Source organism: Macaca thibetana, chromosome 2, assembly GCF_024542745.1.
Source record: "Macaca thibetana thibetana isolate TM-01 chromosome 2, ASM2454274v1, whole genome shotgun sequence".
NCBI classification, from domain to species: Eukaryota; Metazoa; Chordata; class Mammalia; order Primates; family Cercopithecidae; genus Macaca; species Macaca thibetana.
In genome coordinates, this window is record NC_065579.1 from 153,714,170 (window position 1) to 153,737,083 (window position 22,914).

General features: G+C 39.3%; 1 protein-coding gene across 1 annotated transcript; it reads right to left on the reverse strand.

Annotated features, from left to right (window-relative positions):
• Positions 1–9,237: 9,237 nt before the first annotated feature.
• Positions 9,238–16,268, reverse strand: LOC126949010 (nucleosome assembly protein 1-like 1). Its single transcript, XM_050781416.1, is given in 3 exon segments — positions 9,238–9,784; positions 9,786–10,219; positions 16,209–16,268. Coding segments are annotated over 3 exon segments (930 nt in total). The 3' UTR covers positions 9,238–9,348.
• Between the last annotated feature and the right edge of the window lie 6,646 nt (positions 16,269–22,914).

A 22,914-nucleotide genomic window follows, 5' to 3' on the forward strand; every position in this document is an offset into this window, starting at 1 on the left:
TGGAGGAGAGGAGCTGTTATCAAATAAAGCTGTGCTCCAGCTGTCCTGGACATCGGTTTCTCTTGAGAAGCAGTAGAGTCTGTAGAGACCAGCAAAAACCATCTATTTCAAGCATCATTCCCGTCCTCCACTGCTCATCCAATTCACTACACACTGAGCAAGCACTTTTATGTGCCAGGCATTATTAGAAATACAGAAATGAATTAAGATCCTTTTCCAAATCAAACTCACAATGTTTGATAAAAGAAAAACCTAGCAATGTAAAAACCCAAGGGTCCTAGCTGATGAGCCATTCTGAACTTCTTGTTCATCTGCTCAGGAAGAAAATTAAATAGAGATTCAGAAGATCTTGGAAATCAGACACACTTGGATTCAAATTTGGGCAAGTTAATCTCTCTCCTTCAGTTTCCCCACCTGTAAAAGGGTGCAGTGATAGTATATTTCTCAAAGAATTAGTGAGATAGCTCATGTAAAAGTTCTTCACTTTTTTCCACAAATATTTTTTGAGATATTCTATATATTGAGCATTTTAGAAGATAACTAAGGATACAGCTTTGAGTTGTAGATGTGGCTTCTCCTCTCATAAATTTGCAGTGTGGTGTCTATATTAACTAAGTATTACATAAATAAAATTATAGATTGAAATAATGGTAAATGCTATGTGTCATTGGGTTCTGCAGAGAGTAGATTCAGAGAAAGAGTCAGAAGCATACAAGGTTCATTGGGGGTTAATGTTAGAGAAAAATTAAGGGTGCTCTTCTGTCAAAGTCTTGGTAAATTCAAGAGAGACTTGGAAACAAAGATTGCCTGATAGAGGAATCCCAGATTGGATAGAAATGATCAGATGCTAGTCCCCTTACTACGTCCAGTCACGACACTGGGGCTTCTCCAGAAAAGTGTGTCTAAGGCAGGCCCTGAGACACTAACAACTGAAGGCAGTTAGTCATCTGCACTCCTTTCAACTGAATGGCAAGATCTTGAAGGGACATCCACTTGGTGTACCCCCACAGCTGTCCACACTGTAAAGGAATCGATAGGAGAGGTTGCCTAGGCTTACCCTGACAAAGTTTCTCGGAGATGTGGAGGATGAGGCAGTGTAAATCAGACCCAGAGGTGTAGGCAGAAGCTGTCCAGGATTAAGAAAGATCACACATCAGGGCCTATTGTGGGGAGGAGTGGATGGGGAGGGATAGCATTAGGAGATACACCTAATGTAAATGATGAGTTAATGGGTGCAGCACACCAACATGGCACATGTATACATATGTAACAAACCTGCACATTGTGCACATGTACCCTAGAACTTACAGTATAATAATAAAAGAAAGAAAGAAAGAACACATGTGAAGCACCAAGCCAAGAGACAGCAGTGCTTGTTTTAAGGGACAAAAAGAGAACAAGAATTGAAGCTGAAGAGGCTGGAGTCAGATACAGTAGGGCCTAGAAGGATGTGTTAGGATTTTGGTCTTTATCTTAAGAGGAAAGGGAAGCTGGTGAAGGATTTAAGAAAGATGTGGAGGAGTCAATAACATGATCAGATTTGCATTTTTAAAAATTACTGTGGCTGTTATGTTGAGGAAAGAATTAGCAGAACAAGAGGAAATGCAGGAAAACCACTCAGGAGGTTCTTGCACATGTTTTGCACATAGTAGTAAGCCCTCTAAAAATAAGACCGACATGGTCATTATTAATAATTATAAGCCTAGCCGGGTGCAGTGGTTCACACCTATAATCCTAGCACATCGGGTGGCCGAGGTGGATGGATCACTTGAGCTCAGGAGTTCGAAACCAACCTGGACAACATGATGAAACCCCGTTTCAACAAAAAAATACAAATAAAAGTTAGCCAGGCTTAGTGGCCTGTGCCTGGAGTCCCAGTTACTTGGTTGGCTGAGGCAGGAGAATCACTTGAACCTGGGAGGCTGAGGCTGCAGTGAGCTGAGATCACGCCACTGCGCTCCAACGTGGGTGACAAAGTGAGACTCTGTCTCAAAATAATAATAATAATAATAATAATATAAAATAATAATAATTATTGTTATTATAAGCCTGAATTACATAATATTACTTACTGCCTTCATTAAATCTGGACACTTTTACATTCACTTTAAGCTCTCTACCAGTTACCTCTTTATTTATCATAAATAGAACTGTTCAATAACTTCACATTTCATTGCTCTATTTCAGACATTATGCTTTGTTTTAAAACTCTTCCTGTTCTCTGAACACATTTCTACATTTTTGCTCCAAACCACAGTTCTTGCCCATCTGAATGCCTTTCCCCATTCTATGCCAAAAATTATTTTCCTCTTGTTCCAAACTCTGCTAAAGTCTTTCTGGCCCACTCCACATAGCCCAATATTCCCTTCTTTTCATCATCCTTCTGGTAATAACAGAGCACTGTAAAGCTATAGTTTGTATTGGAATGTGTCCTTACATCCTTTTCATGTTCTTTTCACTTCTTTAAACTCTTAGAAATCAGAGACTTGAGGAGGCAATAGGCATAAAGCATAGCTTATCTTTTCAAGAAGCTTAGCATTTTTTTAAAAAAGAAAATAATAGTTGGAAATGATCCAAAAATGTAGGTTGGTTTGGACAGAGAACATGAGCAAATGCAAAATAAAAACTGCTAGAGAAGCAAACGTAATTGTTATATGCTGGGAAAAAAATAGCTAAAAATGATAGGAACTAAAATGTATTGAGTTATTACCTAGTGCCAGTCACTATCCTAAAAATTTGGCTTATATTCTCTCACTTAATTCTCACAACAACTCTATGAAGTATAATTCTTATCCTTGTTCTATAATGTTGAATGATGCGTATCACCCAATCCCCTGCGCTCTAAAGAAAAATAAAATTTTCTTGGGCAGCTAATTGTTGAGCCTTAGTTGTGCCATGTAATGAGGAGAGAGGATCACTAGAAAATGTGATAGCAGCCAAATGGCTTCAGATAATTAATTTCACTTCCAGAAGGAAAGACTGGGTAGTGGGAAGTAGAGGGAGGAGATACAGGCAAGGAAGTGGGATTTAGAAAGGAAAATCAACAATATATTTCAAGAAGTTTTATATATTCCTTCCCCATCTCCTTAAGAAACTTTAGTAAATACCTAGACTGCTTATTTTTGTTTCAGGGTTTTTGTTTGTTTGTTTTGTTTTGTTTTTAGTCTCCAATTATGTACCTAATCTGGCCTTGAAGGAAGAGCTAGATAGCCCAACTCATTCAGGTTTATCTAGAGATAAGTTCTCCCAGGATTTTGGAGGAGTATCAATTGCAAGAATTAACTATAGACAAAGAGATACCTATTTCTCTGGATAAACAGGATAAAATAAGGGAAGAAGGATGGGAAGAGTTTTCTCTCTCTATGTTACAGTGAAGGAAGACTTTGAAAGAGCAGACTTGTGAGGAATTATGAGAGTGCCATTTGCTGAAAATGAAAACAGGAACTTGGACCAGAAGTTTTAGAATCCTGAATTTATCAAAGAAATGTGAAGGCTGAGGCTTACAGAGTTCAAAGAGTAGAGGATGCATTGAGGCCATAGTTGAAGGAAAGAAGCCTGAATTTCCACTGAATTTGGGCTAAATCTCCACTATTCTTCTTCCTCTTCCTTAACATTCTGCTCATTGGCTTACCCACCAACCCAGGAAACAGATTTATCTCCTTATCCTCAAGCTGCTGAAGGCAGGATAAATGAGCAAGGTTTTGCTCAAGGAAGAGCTAATGTAACAAAATAATTGTAATTAGTCTGATAGTGCAGGGAAAGAAACTCCATTTCTTCTATGGAATTCGGGGCATTATTTGCATTTGAAAAAACTATCTCATTAGAGCAGTATGTTATATTATAAGATATTTTCCAGAAAAATGTTTGAGAAGAACCATAGCGGTCTCTTGCACGGGCATGTGTGCCTACACACAGATACACACACACACACGCACACACTGAATTTTCCACTTAAAAGTACATATACTTCAATTAAAAAGCAATTTGAAAAGGAAGATAAATTGATCAGGGGATGTTCCTAAATTTAAAGAGGGAAAGACTTGTAGAGGTTTAAAAATAAAAGGACTTGGGGTTGGAGGAACAGGCATTAGGGAAAGCTACATGGCAAGGTTAAAAGAATTGTGGAATTAATGCTATTTAAAAATAATTGCGTTAGAAATCTTCCTAATGGAAATTAGTCCATTTCACTGACTTAGATAGTTATAAAATTAATTCCTTTTTGTGGGAATTTTAATTGGGTGGCTACAACCAGATGCACATGAGGAATCCCCTCCTGGTGCTAGAACTGCCATCAGGATGTTCAATTCAACAACAGAGTTCGATTCATCAGTTGGGTGATTCTCCCAATCTAAAGAGGTTGCACATAGCTACTATGCACTTAAAATTGCCCCCAAATGGTTTTCTTACTTTCATGTTATTCTAAGTTTCTTACTCTTGGTGAAACCTCTTCATATGTTAGGCTACTTGTCTGTTTTCATTCCCCCTTAGCCTCACTTCCCAAAATATTTCATCATTTTCTCTTTTGGCTCAGCAGTTATGGAAAATAAAATTATTTATATTTCAAAGGATTTTAATTATCATATTATTCTCTTTTCCCATTTTATAGGTTAAAAATCCAAGACTAAATAGGTTAATCTCCCCAGGATCATGCAGCTGTTTAAGGGGAAGAATGGGAAAAGGCCTAGAACCCAGGTCTTTCTACCAAAGGCCGCCAAACATGCCACCTACTCTTCAATAACTTTCATGGAGTAGCTTTCTCATCCTCTAATTTTCTCTCCCAGGAGCCTTTGCCAGCTCATTATTGCTCCCCTGTGAGATGGAGATCAATATTACACACATACAACATGTTTATGCAAGTGCAATCTCACATGCCCTGGTTTGTTTCCTAAACACATTTTATGGCCTTTTGGCTTAATTTGCACATTGGGCATATGTCTCACTTTAAGTAGGATGGCCCAAATGCCTTCCTTCTCCAGGGAGTCTTAAAATAGAAAAAAGAATTCAATAGGAAATTAAAAGAATACAAGAACATTTGAAATAATACAAATGCATAACAGAAAACTAGAAAAGTCATGATCCCATCACCTCACCCAACACTGTAACCATTATGATGATGCATATATTAGTCTGCTTTCATGCTGCTGATAAAGACATACCTGAGACTGGGCAATTTACAAAGGAAAGAGGTTTAATGGTCTTGCAGCTCCACATGGCTGGGGAAGCCTCACAATCATGGTGGAAGGCAAGGAGAAGCAAGTCATATCTTACATGGATGGCAGCAGGCAAAGAGAGAGCTTGTGCAGGGAAACTCCTGTTTTTAAAACCATCAGATCTCATGAGACTTATTCACCATCATGAGAACAGCATGGGACAGACCCACCCCCATGATTCAATTATCTCCCACCAGGTTTCTCCCACAACACGTGGGAGCTACAAAATGAGATTTGGGTGGGGACAAGAGTCAAATCATATTAGTTCACTTCCTTTAGACTGTTCCTGTAGGCATTCCCTTTTTATTATCATTATTTTTCCATAATTCAACTTAGTTCAAACCCAGTGTTGGAATAAGCTGTCTATAAACTGCCTTGCCCTGGAATCAATGAAAAAGCATCCCAAGAACATCAATACATCTAGAGCCTCACCCAACACATAACTGGGAGTTGGAAATAAGTTTTCAGCCATTCTTTGGTTAGGAGGTTGTGGCAGAGATTTCTAATTGCTATTTAATGTTCATTATTCCCTTTTATCTTACTAAGAGAACTCCAATTTTGTTGACAGCAACTCAGTACCAAGTTTAAAAACTGTCTTTCCACAGCTTCTTTTTTAATTAGGATTGGTCATATCAAACAGATTTGGTGAAAGGATGTAAGCAGAAATCACAGGGTGGAGTACTGAAGAGAATGCTCTTTAAAGGGGACTGGCTGACTTAGGTGATAAGTGTATGTTTGTTTTCCTCTCTTCCTCCTTCCTCCTCCCTGTATGGTGGATGTGATGGTTGGAGCTATAGTAACTAACTGTGACTAACCACGAAGCAATACTGAAGATTGAAACTAGATGCTAAGGATGTTGGCATCTGAAAGAATAAGGGTGGGATTCACTGACATTGTGGTGCTTCTATACGAGCTCTGGGCTAACGACTGCTCAACTTTACGTTGCTTGAGAGAAAGGCACATTTCCATTTTACTTAAGCCACATTTTTTATTAGATTGTTTTTGACTTGAAGCTAAAAAGTACTAGTTAGTATAGGAGCCAAATAATCCTGAAATGTGTACAAGGAAAGCTTCTCTTGAAGCCCTAATGGCTCCTCTGAGCCTGAATCTTTTGGTTACCTGGCATTCCCCAGTCATCTCTATGCACTCCTACCTTCCATGTTGGTATCTTGGCAAAGCCAGAACCTCAGCTTTTGGACTCTTTGGGCTTAACACTCTGGACTTGTAGTGCTGAGCTCTTTTCCTCTTACACTGCCCCTTTTTCCAGCTGCATTCCCCAAAAGGTCCTGACTTTGCCTGGGAAGCTCTTGCTGCTTCCAAATCTTACCTGTCCTTACTCCCATCCCCACCCCAATTTAGTTTGTGCACCTGCTAGGGGTCATCTTGGCCAACTCTCTACCAAATGCTTAATAGAATATTTACATGTAGTATTTATTTGTAGGACATTCTCTAACATCTTCTCAAGTGATTTTTATCTAAGATTTCCAAATTTATTTTCCCCCCTTCCTAACAATCTCTATCAAACTGAGTGACTAGTTAAGCCAAAAGGCCATAAAATGGTTCTAGTGAGGGGTAATCACTGTGAATTAGACACAGCCTAAAATCTATCAATAGGTGGCTAATGAAGAAGCTTCTGTTTCTATAAAAAATTTTTTCCCAAACGTTAGCCATAGAAGGCCTATTCCATTTCATTCTTTTTACCTCTTAATCTTTCTAATCGAGTTATGATTCTGGCAACAAACAGAATCTTCAATCTTTAGGGTCCAGATTTAATTAATGAAGAAGTGATAACTTTCTTTTTTTATATAATTAAATTCAAATTTTATTAAGGATTTCAAGTTACATACTTCAAATTTCTAGTATGAAATGGAATCATTTTGGAACTGGAAAAATGGCATAAACACTGACATCCCTTGAAACTTCAATTTTATAAAGAAAATTCTTCTGCAAACCACATCACCATTATATAACAAGACTAGGTATTATCTACATCTTCACCTTGGCAATAGCTATTTCCTAAAAGAATGAAAAAGATGATTTTGCTACTTCAGTTCATTAGAAATGAGATTCCAGCTTTAAAGTTAGAAAAAGCTGAATTTAGATGAACTGTGGTTACCAAAAAAAAAAAAAAAAAAAAAAAAAAAGCACAGAGTGTCTAATCAAAGCAAAGGAAAACATTTTGAAAATAAAGAGAAAAAAGCTATTATAATTGGTTAAGGATTTCCAGTAGTAAGTTAAAAATCTCAGGGGAGGAATGGATAGCACTACAAACAATGTGTTCACATTCCAAGACCTTAACACTAACTTCTCAGAAAGGAAGTTTTCATCACCTCTAAAAATGAATTCAGTGTAATTTTATTAACAGCAGGAAATCTAGACCTTCCTCTAAATGACAACCCAATAGTCCACCCTCGCTGTCATCAAAAAAAGGTTCAACCCCAAATTTAACAGTAATTAGCCTGAGGTATTGTAAATGTGGCTCTACAGTCTGAAATTTAATGGCATCTTTTGTCAAAAATAGTCTTATTTCCACTTTAGTCTCATGACTACAATACTATAGTGCTATCCCCGTAGTATTTACTACTATACAGTCAGCAAAAACACCTGAAAAAAATTCTTGGACTTTGTGAAATAGTGCGTCCATCCACTTCTGTAAAAATAGGAGCCACACAAAGATCTAAAAGAGTGTTGCCTGCCCAGGTCCAGAACAGAGGTACTTAACCTTTGTTTTCCAATTTAGTTATCAAACTGTGGTGTGAACAAAATGCTGAGTGTCACACTGGCATTACAAATAGGCCCCAAATTTTGAGCTTTCAATGAGATTGAGAAACATTTTATGAGATTTAACTCAACATGCCTTAACACATCCATGAGGTAGTTAGGTAAACAGTACTACACATTTTAATACATAGTAAAAGAAGCATGGGTAAGTGACATACTCATGCTTTAAGCAATAAGAATTAGAATAAACCACAGAAGCTTGGGGCCTTTTATCTAGCTCTAACCCAAAGAATAATTTTTGTTTTACAAAAAGCATCAAATCACTTAAGATCTTCCCCTCCTCCTCCTCCTCCTCCTCCTCCTCTTCCTCCTCCTCCTCCTTCTCCTCTTCCTCCTCCTTCTTCTTTCTTCTTCTTCCTCTTCCTCTTCCACAGTTGCTTATTAGTATAGTATGTCTTTCCAAAGCTTTTTTTTTTCCCCTTTTCTTCAATAATGTGGTAAAAACTGAGTATAACCCTTAATTCAAGCTAGGCCTCTGCTTCTACCTGAATTGGTACAAAATTGAGACATTATCTTGTAAGAACAAAATTGTATTTGAAATTTTTATTTTAGGCTGCAAAAGCAAAAACAAGCAAACAAATAGCAAATAACTTGAAAATAGGCCTGTCAAATTATGTAAATTCATCCTTTCCAGGGAAGCAGAAGGTAGACTCTACCACAAAGAAAAGATGCTTAGTTAATGGAGGTTAAATTTAAAAGTACAGTTAAATTAGGGCTAACTTCTGAAAATCCTGTTTTATTCACCTCACTGTGGTACCAGTAACTATCCTGAGTCAGGTTACTTTACAGTTAACTGTGTCACCTATAACACAATAATCCATTAACAATCTAATACAGTTATTGGATGTGGTCATACTGGAAATTCTTAACCATATAGTTGTCTTGTCAATTTTATTTTTAAACAATGAATTGTCTTAATATAAGTCACTGCATTTCTGTAACAAATTAATGAAAGGCACAACTAATCCAAGCGGACTTAACCCTATTCAACAACCAGCTGAAAAAAATACTTTGGTTCTTTAAGGAAAAAATTACGAAAAAAAGTGTTTCCTTTAGCAGTTGTTAATTTTCACAGTTGTACTCCAAGAGCTACATGAAAATGTTCCAGAAGAACCAAATTACGTAGCAATGAATGAACATGCGTGACAGAATTTGTGCATTCAACATATCTGGCGGAAAAACTAGTTAAAATTCTATGTAGGACAAATTGGTCTTTAAAATATCAGTTTCCTGTCCTTTAAAAAAAATGACCTAGTCTACCAAGAAAATACAAAAGCGTAAGCCTATAAGTAAATAAGAGTTGTGTTCAGGCTATTACAGTGCAGGTTATCCTCAAGGCCACATACATCCTGCTTCACTACTGCTTGCACTCTGCTAGGTTTTGATCTTTCTTTGGTTCATAGTCTGGATTATTTTCCTCATCTCCTTCTTTTTCCCGTTCCTCATCTGCTTGTTTGCCTTCATCATCATAATCATCATCATCATCTTCAATAACTTCTCCAGTAAAATATAACACTGATCTTGGGATTATGCGCTCAGGTAAAAAGTGACCGATTTCGAAATCTGCAGCATGGATAGCTTCAGCAGCATCATCCAGATCTCCACTCTCAGGAACTTCAGGAGGGGCAAAAAAATTAAAGCAAGAGTCATTGGAAACTGTTTTAGTCACAGTACAAACTGTCCCACGTCCCTTGTGTTTCTGCTTCTTCTTAATGGTTCTCAAAGTGACATTCTTTCCTTTTTTCCAATCTATCTGGCACCCTGTACAACCCATAATTTCTGGTCCATCAAAAGGGATCAGAATCATCTGGTTCTGACCTCATCCTATATGTCTTTGTTGGCACTTCATTTGTAAAATATTCACTGGGTTCAAAGTGAAATTCTAAGACAAAACTCATAGGCTGGTCAGCATCCAAGAACTTCATTTTAATATATTTCAAGTGCTTCAGAATAGGTTCATCATGTTCCTGAAGCATATCACTGAGCAAGTCAACATTCTTAAAAGTAGTTAACCAAAATTCAGGAATTCCTATGGGCTCTTCTTTTTCTTCATCTTTCTTCTCTTCTTCAATCTTGGCCTTTTCTTTCAACTGCTCCGAAATCTTGTCTTCTTCATCTGGTTTCCATTCACATTCTTCTTCCATAGGTTCATAAATTGCATTAATAATCTCAAATTGCTTATCAAATAGAAATAGAGGCTGAGAGAGAACAGCATAGAGAAGTGATAACTTTCAAACCAATCTAAAATATTCAACTTGTGAATAGAAATAAAGAAAAGTAAATTATTAAATTAAAATATTGGCTCCTAGATGTTAGTAGTAAATAAATTTTTTCCCTGTGTTACCACTCAGTAACATTAGCTTTTGTTTGTAAATCAGTTTGGACAAGTATTGTCTCCTTGGGTTCTAGTGGCTTTTACCCAAGCCCATAGGAAAGCAATCTTCCTGATCCAGATTCCCTACTAATAAGGTATCCGCAGAACTACTGACTAATGTGATTTAAGATGGTCATGTGTACGCCCACTTTCAAAAGAGCCTGACCTGAGATAGGGAAACATGGAAGAGACCACCATGGCTGCCTAGGAGGAATGGGTCAGAAAAGAATGACTTGAAGGAGATAGAAGGATTGATAAAGGGCTCTTGGCACAAGTGTCTCAGGCTCAGTTCTCAGGGACTTAGTACTCTCAGCAAATTGGGAACTGGTATAAAAGATATTACAAAGGTGATCTAGTCTAACAGGGGTAGTTCTAAGACTCAGAACATTTAATGGCTTCCTTCTCTGTCTTTAGGGAGTGCTTAAAAGATCTAACCCAGGGATTAAACTATTTCTCCCTTAGGGAATCTCATTTGCCTTTTCCCTTCATTATGCAGAGCAGTTCTGCACTCACACACCCCAGCTTCCACCTCCAGATTTTATCCCCACCACCTATGATGACTTGGCAAACAAAGGGCATTCTAACTACCAGGACTGCCTCTCAGAATCATATATAACATTTCTTTCTCATACACACAGATAAAAGACAAAAAGAAAATAGTTCAAAATCAGTTCAGGTGGTGGAACTATGGGTGATTTTATTCTTTTTCAGTCTCCTCATATTTTATTTGATTATAATACATATTAATGAGCTCTAACATTTCCTGCACACTGACTCTGGGCCAGGCACTGTGCTAAGCACATTACATATTTTATCTCACTTAATCCTCTTTACAAATCTGTGAATTTACATATAAGGAAGCTGAAGAAAGTAAGTAACTTCTCAGTGGGTACTCTGTATATGAGCTCTGGTCTATCTGACATTAAAGTCAGAACTCTTAACTACTACATTTATTTGGTTGTAAGATATTGAAACTAGAAACTTAATCATGGGTTTATCTTAGGGAATTGGACTGTTATAAAAATGAGAAGATGGCTGAGCACAGTGGCTCATGCCTATAATCCCAGCACTTTGGGAAGCCGGGACTGAAGGATCGCTTGAGCTCAGGAGTTTGAGACCAGCCTGGGCAGCATGGCAAAACCCCATCTCTATTGGTTTGCCAGGGGAACCAATCTGTAATTAGAGGGTTGGAACATTAAGTTCCACCATTTGACCTCCCAGGAGGGGAGGGGGCTAACGGTTGAGTCAATCACCAATGGCCAGTGATATCATCAATCATGCCTATGTAATGAAGCCTCCATTAAAAACCCAGGAGCAGTGGGTTCAGGGAGCCACTGGAGAGCTGACCACATAAAGGTGCCTGGAGCAGAGCACCCCTTCCCACATGCCTTGCCCTAGGCATCTCTCCATCTGACTCTTCTTCTGTATCCTTTATAAAACCCTTTACAATAAATGGGTAAATATGTTTCCCTGAATTCTGTGAACCACTTTAGCAAATTAATAAAACCTGAGGAGGAGGGTCATGAGAACCCCAATTTATAGCCAGACAGTCAGGAGTACAGGCTGCAACCTGGGACTTGCAGTTGGCATCTAAAGCAAGAGGGAGTCTTGAGAGGCTGCGCCCTCAACCTGTGAGATCTACTCTAGGTAGATGTGTCAGAACTGAATTATAGGACACCCTCCTGATGTCCAGTGGAAAATTATTTGGTGTGTGGGGAAAAGAATTCACACATCCAGTGTCAGAAGTGTTGTGTTGAGTAGTGTGTGAAAAACCAAAGGACCAGTTTTTCCAGTCTCTTACATCTCCTGAAAAGAAATTTAGATTTTATTTCTTCTAAGCTCCTGGATAATGGATTTTAAGAATGAGGCTACCTGCCTTTCCCAGTAGGATAAAGATGGGTTGGGGCATGATAGCAACTCTCTTAGGGGCTGAATAGATGTATCTTGCAGGGAGAAGTTTCCTGGCATTATTGTTTGTTTTTTGTTTTGTTTTGTTTTGGTTTTGTTTTTTTGAGATGGAGTCTCGCTCTATCACCAGACTGGAGTGCAGTGGTGTGATCTCAGCTTACCGCAACCTCTGCCTCCCGGATTCAAACGATTCTCCTGTGTCAGTCTCCCAAGTAGCTGCAACTACAGGCACACGCCACCATGCCCGGCTAATTTTTTTTTTTTTTTTGGTAATTTTAGTAGAGACAGGGTTTCACCATGCTGGCCAGGCTGGTCTCGAACTCCTGACCTCATAATCTGCCTGCCTTGGCCTCCCAAAGTGCTGGGATTACAGGTGTAAGCCACCGCACCTGGCTTCCTGGCACTATTATTAACAGTACAGCCAAGCCTCTGAGCAGAAATTTTCGTTTCTTTTCGTGTAACAATTCTAATTATTATTAAAATCATTATATTATCAAAGGTCTGTTCAGAAAAAAATGTCTAAATATTAACAAATGAAATTCAAAGAAATAAAAGTGCAATCTATGGAGTAATAAAATATTTCTATAGCAGAAACAATATGTGACCAGTCGTGGTGGCTCATGCCTGTAATCCCAGCACTTTGGGAGGCCAAGGCGGGCGAATCACTTGGGGTCAGGAGTTTGAGATCAGCCTGGCTAAGATGGCAAAACCCCACCTCTTCTAAGAATACAAAAATTAGCTGCGTGTAGTGGTGTATGCCTGTAATCCCAGCTACTCAGGAGGCTGAGGCAGGAGAATTGCTTGAACCTGGTAGGCAAACGTTGCAGTGAGCCGAGATCACACCACTCACGGCACTCCAGCCTAGGTGACAGAGTGAGTGAAACTCTGTCTCAAAAAAATAAATAAAAATTAAAAAAAAAAAGTGCCTAATATATGCTCAAGAAGCAAAGTGAGCCATTCTGTTATTAGGCAAATGGGTAAGTACGAGAGTGAGTTTCACTGTTCAGAGAATTCCTAAGGAAGGGGCTATAAGCTCAGGCATTCCGAAGTGGTAGTCCCTGCTCAGAAAGTCATGGGCCTGGTTCTTCAGCCAAAATTGATGGCTTCCAAGTTGAAGCCCAAGAATATATACGAAATATCAGGTGAAATAAGAGCAAGGAATCCAGTCCTGGCAAAACAGACAGTGGTGTCTTCTTCGTACTTCACCTCTGCCCAGTGTAAAGGTCTCCTTTAAGGTAGCCATAGCTATAGTACCTCTAGATGCTAGGAGCTCTCTCTTTCTTTAGGACAACAGCTCAGGTATTGAAAAGCTCTTATATTGTACTGAAATCTACCTTCTTTAACTTCCGCTCTTTAATCTAGCTCTACATCTTGACAGGGCAGAACAAATTTATTCTGCCTGTCACACAAGGAGCCTTTTAAATATTTGCAGACTAGGATATGGTATTCCTTTGGTTGACTTTTTTTTTCTTCTCTAGGCTAAATGTGATAATTTATATCGACTATTCCTGATTTCCTACCCCTTACCAACCCATTACTTTTTTTCTAGTTGATCAAAATCCCCCAAGAATTGTGGTACCTACCACAGAACCCAGTACTTCAGTGTGGTCTGACCACAGCCCACTGCACTAGGACCAAGGCTTCCTATAATCTCTCCCTCACTTCCCTTCATGCAGTCAAAGATTGGGTTGTTTTTATCCAGCAGACTCATGATAATGTTGGAAAATATTCAACTTGTGGATAAAGTCCCCAGTCCTTTCATATGAACAAATGCTGTTCGGGTAATCATCTCCATCCTGAACTTATATGATGGTTTTCTTTTTACCCTAAATATAGAATTCTGCAATTATTTCTGATATATTCCAACTTATTGAGTTAGACAAGAAACTCCAGACTGTCTAGACAATTTTGAATTCTGATTTAGCTCTGTAGCTATAAGTATACTTTCCAGCTTTGTGTCACCTGTAGGTTTAATAAAAATGCCATTTAACCTATCGATGCATTGCAAAAGTAAAGCAAACTTTTCTGACATTATTGAAAGTGTAGGCTTGGGTACACGATGCAAAATGACTTCTAAATTAGCTACAGCAATTTATAGACAGCCTTTTTCACTTCTCTCCAACCCACCTGCATGACATGTAATACAAAGCTCACAAAAAAGAAAAAGAGTCCTACTTAATGTGGGTAGTGAGCAAGGAAGAAAACAGAAAGAAGTAGTGGCATTGCTGGTAGCTCGCTCTCTGTTCCATCCTGGCTCCCAAGATTGGACATTCTTGTAGTTTTGTCCAGGTATTATCCTTTGGGGATGGAAATGGTTCATAATGTTTTTATAGTTCATCCTAGACCATGGCTCAGCCTTGCCACCCAACTTCCCTGTCCAGGGAGATCAGAGGCAATAGGTAGATATCAAGGCATCATTTGAATAGGGTGGATATCAAATACAGCATCCCCATCTGTACAGGACTCAGCCTTTTGATAGTTCTTTATCTACCCGCCAGCAACCATTTCTTCCTCCCACTTGCCTTCACCTCCACAGATCAGTAAGAGCAAGAAAAGTTCTTCTCCTTCTTGATTTATTTCCTCCTACTTAGACCTAGGCAGAGAAACTGGGGCCTAACTTTTATGACCTTGGTGTTAGGAAAACAAAGCTTACTAATAATATTAAGGAATAGAAGTAATTTTATGTCTAGGGCCTGCTGACCAGTATAATGTTTTCTCTGATGCAGTTGATTCTCTGAACCTGAACATATTCTATATAACTTTTACAGCTTCCTTTCCTAAGGGAGATAATCATAGCAATAATCTCTAGAAAATTCTGTTACATGGGCTGATATGTGCCCTCCTTTTTCCTCATGTCCCAAGATCAGATAATCTCAAATGCAATTTTAATAAATGTCCTACACAGTCATCACAGTGGGAGCTGTAAAGCAAGAGTGGAGGCTAGGACTATATTTAGGAGCTAGCCCTAGGCTTGGGCCTGGATTTCAGCATTGGCTTCTCCTCTTACCAGCCATGTGATCTTGGGCAAATTACTTACCTCTCTACTCCTAAGAGATGGATAAATAACAATAGAGTTGATGTGATAAGAAGTAATCAAAATAAGTAATACAAACTAGTTAGTACAGTCCCTGGCATACAAAGTGTTCAATAAAATTAGTTATTATTAAACAGGCTTCTAATATATGTGTTCAGCTTTCTTTTTCTACTGTTCAATTTCTGTGCTTTGATCTAAAACGATTAAGAAACATGGTAACAACAGTGTTACTAGATTTTTAGAATCCTAGCATGTAAAAGATCTAATCCAACCCTTCCTTTGACAGATGATGAAAATTAGGCTCAGGAAGAAAAAAGGAATTTCCCAATGTACCCAGTGAGTGAAAGGCACAGCCAGGACTATAAACTAGGTATCCTGACTCCCAGTCCTATCCCTAATTATAGCCACCCTTTTCCCTCTGAGAAAAGAATCAGGATTAACCAAATGCAGATTTAGATGCTAGTATATTTTATATGTAGGAATGTGATACTTGTTATGGAATATTTGAAAAAATATGTATTTATTTATGTCATTCTATACAGAGAAATTATAAAAATTATCTATAAATACGTATGCATAGCAAATGAAGCTTATGTTCAAAACTCCCACTTCCAACCTCCCTGTTTACTAAGCAGCATGGGATTATGGAAAGAACATAGAATTTGGAATGGAGTGAGCTTGGATTCAAATCCCAATTCCACCACTTAACTGCTTGCATGACCTTTATTTAGCAAGTTACTTCATCCCTTTGAGCCTCAATTTCTTCATCTGGAAAATGGAGATATTGAAACCTGTTTGAGTGATTTTTGTGGTGCATAGGATATATAGTATGGGAACACAGAGCCTGGTATAAAGAGATGCCCATCACACATTGGCATCCCTCCTTAGATTTGATTCTCACTTTGCTGTCCTGATTTTGGTGCTCTGCTGGAAGCAAGGCACCGCCAGGTGCTAGCGACATGGGAGCCATATTTGAGAGGAAAGACGGCTGTCTGCTTTGTCATGAGTGGGACGGGAACATGGTTCTTGGAGTTTCCCTCAAGGTCCCTTGGGAGCATAATGTTGTTTCCTACAGCACATCAACTCAGGAAGTATGCCAAGGCCCAGGGTTGCTTACCGCAGAGAAATTATCTCAAGATTGTTCAATGTCAGCCCTTGGTATTACTGGCTGGCCTTAGAGCTGTCTGTGCACCAGGCTTATATATCCTAATCCTCCAAGTCTATTATCACCTGAAAGAAGCTTTTGGTTTTGGCTCTTGGAGTGTCAACTGCTACAGCCTCCTCTTGGTAAGCTTCCTTATGCATTATGTATTTATAAATATTTATGTAAGGGAGAGGGGTGGGGGGAGGAAGGAAAAGAAGGAAAGAGGGAAGGAAAGAAAGAATGAAGGAAGCAGGCTCAAGGATACAACAGCAACTGGCCTTTGAGAAGTAGGAAGTAATGTTTTGTTCTGAGAGTTTATCTATACAATCGGTCTGTAATGGATCTGATCAGAATATGCAAAGTCATCTTAAAGTGGTAGAATAGATTCTTAACCAAATAAGACTTTTATATCAGTGGTTCCCCAACCTGGCTGATGATCAGAGTCACTTGGGATGCCTGTAAACATTCAGATTCCTAGACCCCTCCACAGACCTAATTATTAGAATTTCCAATAGAGCTATACAAGCCCATTATTTCTTTACATGTACCCCAGGTGCTTTTGTGGCAACCAGCTTCTTTCTGGTCAGCAGACTGGCTTTGGGAACCACAGCTGCACTGCAAGAAGTCTCAAAAGGATTAATATATATAAAGAGCAATGTGTTGGTCAACAGAGAGAATGTGGGGAAAAGGGCACACATGGTACAACGGCTCCTGTGTGCATGGTTCAGGAATGGGGGCTTCCGCCAAAGTGCCTGAAACATCTAGATCATCTGGAGCAGATTCCTGTTGAGGAGACAGAGGCTCCAGTTGAGCAGAGTCCTATGTTATCAAACACTGAATAATGTAACTCCCTTTGTCAAAGTTCCTTATTCATTGAGCAACTGTCAGATGATCTCTCTTCCCATGCAACTGGCCTATAGGGAGAAAAGGGGCAGATCAGGCCAAATGTTTCCCACTGTAAATTAATCAACTGGCATTCTGGTTATATACCAGTCTTGTGGATTAGTATGAGTCAGCATCTCTGAGTCTGATCAACTCAGAGGCTCTGCCAAGATCCAGTTTCTGGTGCTGCAAAGCTGAGGGTCCAACCCTGGACCTCAGTGTATTCATCGGATTAAATGTGTCCCAGGAAGTCAGCCAGTAAGCCTCTCCTGGAGAAAGGTGGTGAGAAGGAACCCATTTCCCAGGGAAACACAGTATGGAAGACCTTTTTGATGCTGGTGTTCTTTATTGGGTGCATGAACTGGGGTGAGGTTCTTATAAGAACAGTTCTTTAAAAAGCCTTTTCTGTTCTCAAAGGGTTTTCACATATATTGGCTCATTTGATATTCACAACAATCCTGGGAGGTAGGTCAATATTATTATTATTATTTCAGAGATGAGGAATCTGAGCATATAGTCACTTACCTAAGATCCAAAGTAAATGACACAAGTAGGACAAGAATCCAGGTCTTTTGACTCTTAGACATTATTCTTTTCACTTACCTTCTCATTTAACAAAGTAAATACCATAAGCAGACCCATAAAGGAGCAATAGAAACACCTGAATGGGATAGCATGGGACTGTGTTTGCATGTATTTGTGTTGGGGGCGGGGCTGGGCTAAGGCTACAGATACGGAAGGCAAGTTGACAGCACAGCAGAAGAGAAATCAGACAGTGGTGGTAATAAGAAAACACACTCAATTTTTTTCTTAGTTTAGAAAAATGAAAGTCTGATTCAATTTAATTCAACAAATTATTTACTGAGCACCTATTGTGTGCAAGGCCTTGTGTACTAAGTGCTACCAATTGAAGCAAAGTTTAGAAAAGAACATTTTGAAACATGTATTTCGGTGTGAAGAGTGACCCCAAAATCATTCTCCTTCTTTAATCACAGCATCAAAAAATGCAACCCACAACCAGGGTATTTAAGGGAAAATGGGAAAGGGGAGAAGTTGATTGTAACTAGAATTCTGGCAGCCAAGACCATTTGGAAATTTGGGCTTGATGACATCTCATTAAGGATGGATGTTTGTCCAAAATTTTGCTGGGCAAATATAAAAGGATGCAGCTTCCTCAACATTTTTCCATCTTTGTATTTTTGTCTTTAAGTCCTTAGTGACTTCACTGGTGACAGTTTTCAAAATAAGTCCTGTTTTTTTGTGTGTGTGTCTTTTAAACATTTTTTTACAATGGCACGAAAACAAAATCTAGACTCCAGTGGCCCAGGATTTGTGAAAAGGGCAGGTCCCAGAGCTCCTCTTTCTCCTACTCTAACAAGAGCTTCAGCGTGATAGACAGCTGGGATGCGGGGTTCCAGCCGGACCTCTGTTAACGAGCCCACAAACAATGCCCTTCAGCTTGCTCCAGTTTTTGCGTTTTGCTAACTGGTTGATCATGTTTTGTCTTTATAAATCTGTACATTGTAGTGTGAGCACTACCAGGGTAGCAAAAGGAGGGAGAGCTAGCTGCCTGTTCCCCACCCGATGGGTTCATGTCTGGCTGGATCAGCCTCCCACCTCTGGCTGATTCATCAGGCTCAGTCTATTCAAACAGATGGAACTTCTACTTAGGTATTTTAATAGCATGTATTTAAGATATCCTATTGAGAATCTGATCTGACAGAGGTTTGATGAAGTGTTAATGTGCTGAGAAACCAGGCTCACTAGGCACATAACTTCTTTCCCCAAACCAGACAATTTGAATCAATTTAGTCAGTACTTAACTGAGGGCCTACTGTACATCAGTATGTGTCTAGCATTGAGTTAAGAAAGCCAGGAAAGAAGCAGAATGCTTGGCACAAAAGCCCTTGGAAGCTTCTGCTCTCTTTGGGGAGAAACAGTACATGGATGGATGCATTTGCAAGTTTACAAACATCATTAACTACTGTGTGCAAGGGGTTTGAGTATATAGTCAGAGTAGTGGCCACAATACCTCTTTTATATCAAGTCTACCTCAAGCAATTCAAAGGCAAATGGCTTTCTATTGTCTATTGTGATTAGAAAAATGAAATAAAAGGTCTAACATTGAGCACTTCAGTTGGATATACTGCATGCTCTTCAATGCACCAAGTTCTTTTTGACACCATGCTATTTATTGCTTCTGTTATTGCCCTGATTTTAGGTGATATCCACTCCCCCAATCTGCTGTACTATTCAATTCTGATCCTTCTTTTTTGATCAAATTTGACCTTTTCCAAAAAGTTTTTGCTCCCAACCTTCAGGCAATCATGATAATAACAATATCTTTCTTTCATAGCCTTTACTGCTAGTACCATGCCCTTTGGATCTTCAATTTAGTAACAGTACATGCTGTCTTGTATTGGTCTTGAATCATCCAGGTTTCTAACACTTGACTATACAACAATACTGTAAGCCCTTTAAGGATGAAGGTCAACTTATATTTGTTCAGTTAATATTTGCTCAGTACCGGCTTTGTACTATATCATAATTGCAGTGAAAACAAATATGTACAAATAAGAAAAGATTCTTACAAGTAGGGCACGGTGGCTCACGCTTGTAATCCCAACACCTGGGAGGCCAAGGTGGGAGGACTGCTTGAGGCCAGGAGTTTGAGACCAGCCCTATCAACACCTCATCTCTACAAAAACTACAAATTTAAAAATACATATATCTTGCTCTCAAGGAGCTCACACATTTTGCTACTCTGAAATGGAATGATAATCTCCTTCTGAAAAGCACTCGTATAGTGTCAGCTACACAGTAAGTCTTCTCTAAACAAATGCCATTATTAGTTATTATTTCTTTTAGACTGAATGGAAGAGTGGGAAGTGGAAATAAGAACTGAGAAAGAAGTTGCAACTGTTAAGATGCTTTTGGAGGCAGGTAACAGAAAACTCAAAAGACTTAAACAGTAAAGGAAATTTATTGGTTTTCCTAAATGAAAAAGTCCAGAAGTAGAGTAATGATTGGTTATGATTCAATGAGGGCTTTGGCTTCATTTCTCTGTGATTCTTTTAGTACTGCTCTCCCCCTGCATTGGCTTTATCCTCAGGCAGGTAGCAAGATGACTACAATAATTCCAGGCTTCACGTTTACACACAACATCCAGAGAAAGAGAGGATTCATCTCTTCTGATGGCTTTCCTAAAAGTAACTTACTTGTTTCATCAAAGCCCCAGCAAATCTCCCTTCTCATGTCAGTGTACCAACTGAGTCACAAGCTTTTTTCCAACCTATTCCTTGGCTTAGGCTAGGTTCCTGACCTAGGTACAGGTTAGAGGACGTGATTACTATTTTGGTTAGGACTTAAACTGCAATGGCAGTCAACCCTCAAATCTCAGTGTCTATTTAATACAGCTAAAATTTTATTGCTCTCACTACATGCCAGTGTGTGTCAGCAGGGGGCGCTCTACCATTATAGTCACCCTAAGATGGAGGCTAATGGAGGCTTCACCTTGACACAGGCTTTAGCAACCATTGCAGCAGAGGGAAGGTGGTCTGGTGAATCACACGCTGGCTTTTAAAGGTGTTTGCCTAGAAGTGACATATATCATTCCTATTCGCATTTTACTGACCAAAGCAAGTCATATGGTCACTCCTAACTTCAACAAGCTGGGAAATAGAATTCTACTATGTCCCAAGGAGAACCAGAATATTTATGAACAGCCCCAATTACTACTGTAATTACCCTTGGCTCAATCAGGACCAACTGTGGATATGAGTATAGAGTTAGCTTCTCTTAAAACACATGTACTTCCTTGGTAAGGGGATCCCTTAGTAAAAATCAGATATTATAAGGAAGGAAGCAATAGATGCTAAGTAGGCAAACAATAATGTTTATTATAGAAGTTCTATGAAGGCAAACTGGTTTCAGACATTAAATAGAGAAAGCAAGACAATGAACAGACTGGCAAAGGTTGAGAAGCAGCCACTATAGGAATGTAGCCACCTGGAGATCTGCACAGCAGAAAGGGCCCAGATGAAAATAGGCAGCAAGGCCAATAGTGCATGCGTTAGTCTCTTTGCTGTTGCACTTCCCAGCCCAGGAATGGGATCATAAGAAGCAGATCAGGAAGAGTAGAAATGATGAATGATTTGACGGGCTTTGTGGGAGGTCTTGGGTTGTTGAAGGATGGAAGAAGTCAAGGGGTTCTCCAATGGGCACTAGGACCCAAATCAAATTTGGGCAAAAGTTATATTTTTAAACTAGAATAAGTCCTTGAGAAGGAACCTGTAACAGAAACAAAGACTGTGGTAGATGGTACACAAAGATGAAATGTTATCCAAATAATGAAAAATGGAGGACAGCAATCTGAAAGATAGTGAAACAAAGGCCTTCTGTCCCACAGGGCCTTACAGGTGTTAAAAAAAGGTTTCCATGGGAGAAGGAGTGTGTTTACATTAGAGCCATGTTTCTACCCAGGGGAGGCAACACACAATTTATAAAAGAAAGAACTCTAAGACCAGGTCCAATGGCTCAGGCCTATAATCCTAGCACTGTGGGAGGATTGCCTGAGGCCAGGAGTTCAAGGCCAACCTGGCCCCACCTCAAATAAACAAAAAAGAAACAGAGAGAGAAGGAAAAGAAAGGAAAGGAAAAGAAAAGAAGAGAAACTCTAGATCTGCAGTTAGGAAAATCAGGTTTGAGTCCCAGCAGTGACTACGAATAGCTTGAAGCTTGAAACGGGTAAATCAGCATAAACTTCTTTCAACTTGTTTCCTCAGCAGAAGAAAAGGGATAAAAATTCCTCCTCTATCTTCCTCAAAGCTTTATGTAAAGATCGAATTAGACAGGAAAGCCTCTTGATAGACTAAAAAGCCCTAGTGTATGTAGGAATTTTAATGCTGAAGTGAGTCAGTGGCAGGGGTTGAGAAGGTTAAGGATATGAGCAAGATGCTATCTCCAATTGAATAGGGCCCAGAGGGAACTGCAGAAGTGGAGATAACAGTAGGCTGACAGGCCTTGTCTTGGTCAGTTCTTTTAATTGCAAGGGATAAAAACCCATCTCAGATTGGCCCAAGAATAAAATAAAATGTATTGATTCACACAACAGGAAATCATTGTAAGGGTAAGAATGGCTACAAGCGTGGCAGAATTTAGGAGCTCAAGTGTCATGATTGGAAATCTGTCTCTCCCCACCTCTAGTCTCTGTCTTAGTAATCCTTATAGAAAAAAAGAGTGGCTTTTTTTTTTTTTCCATTTCAACAAAAACCCTTAGGTAACGTGATTGTCCTGGAGCCCATATCCAGTCACTATGATGGGTGTCAATCCCAGCTGAATCACATGGATGGAGAGTGGGGAAGGAATAAAAACTGCAGGGAAGCACATGAAAACCACTCATGCTCACCATTGGAAGTAGGTTTAAGAGGCTTGTTCCAGAAGTGATGACTGCGGAGAAGAGGATGCAGGACAGAGGAGGGAAGAAAATCAAGGGAGGATCCAAGGCGTAGCCTAGGGAGAGTATCACTCAAGGAGAAAGGCAAGTTTAGAAAGGGACTTACCAAGTGCATTTTGGGGGATG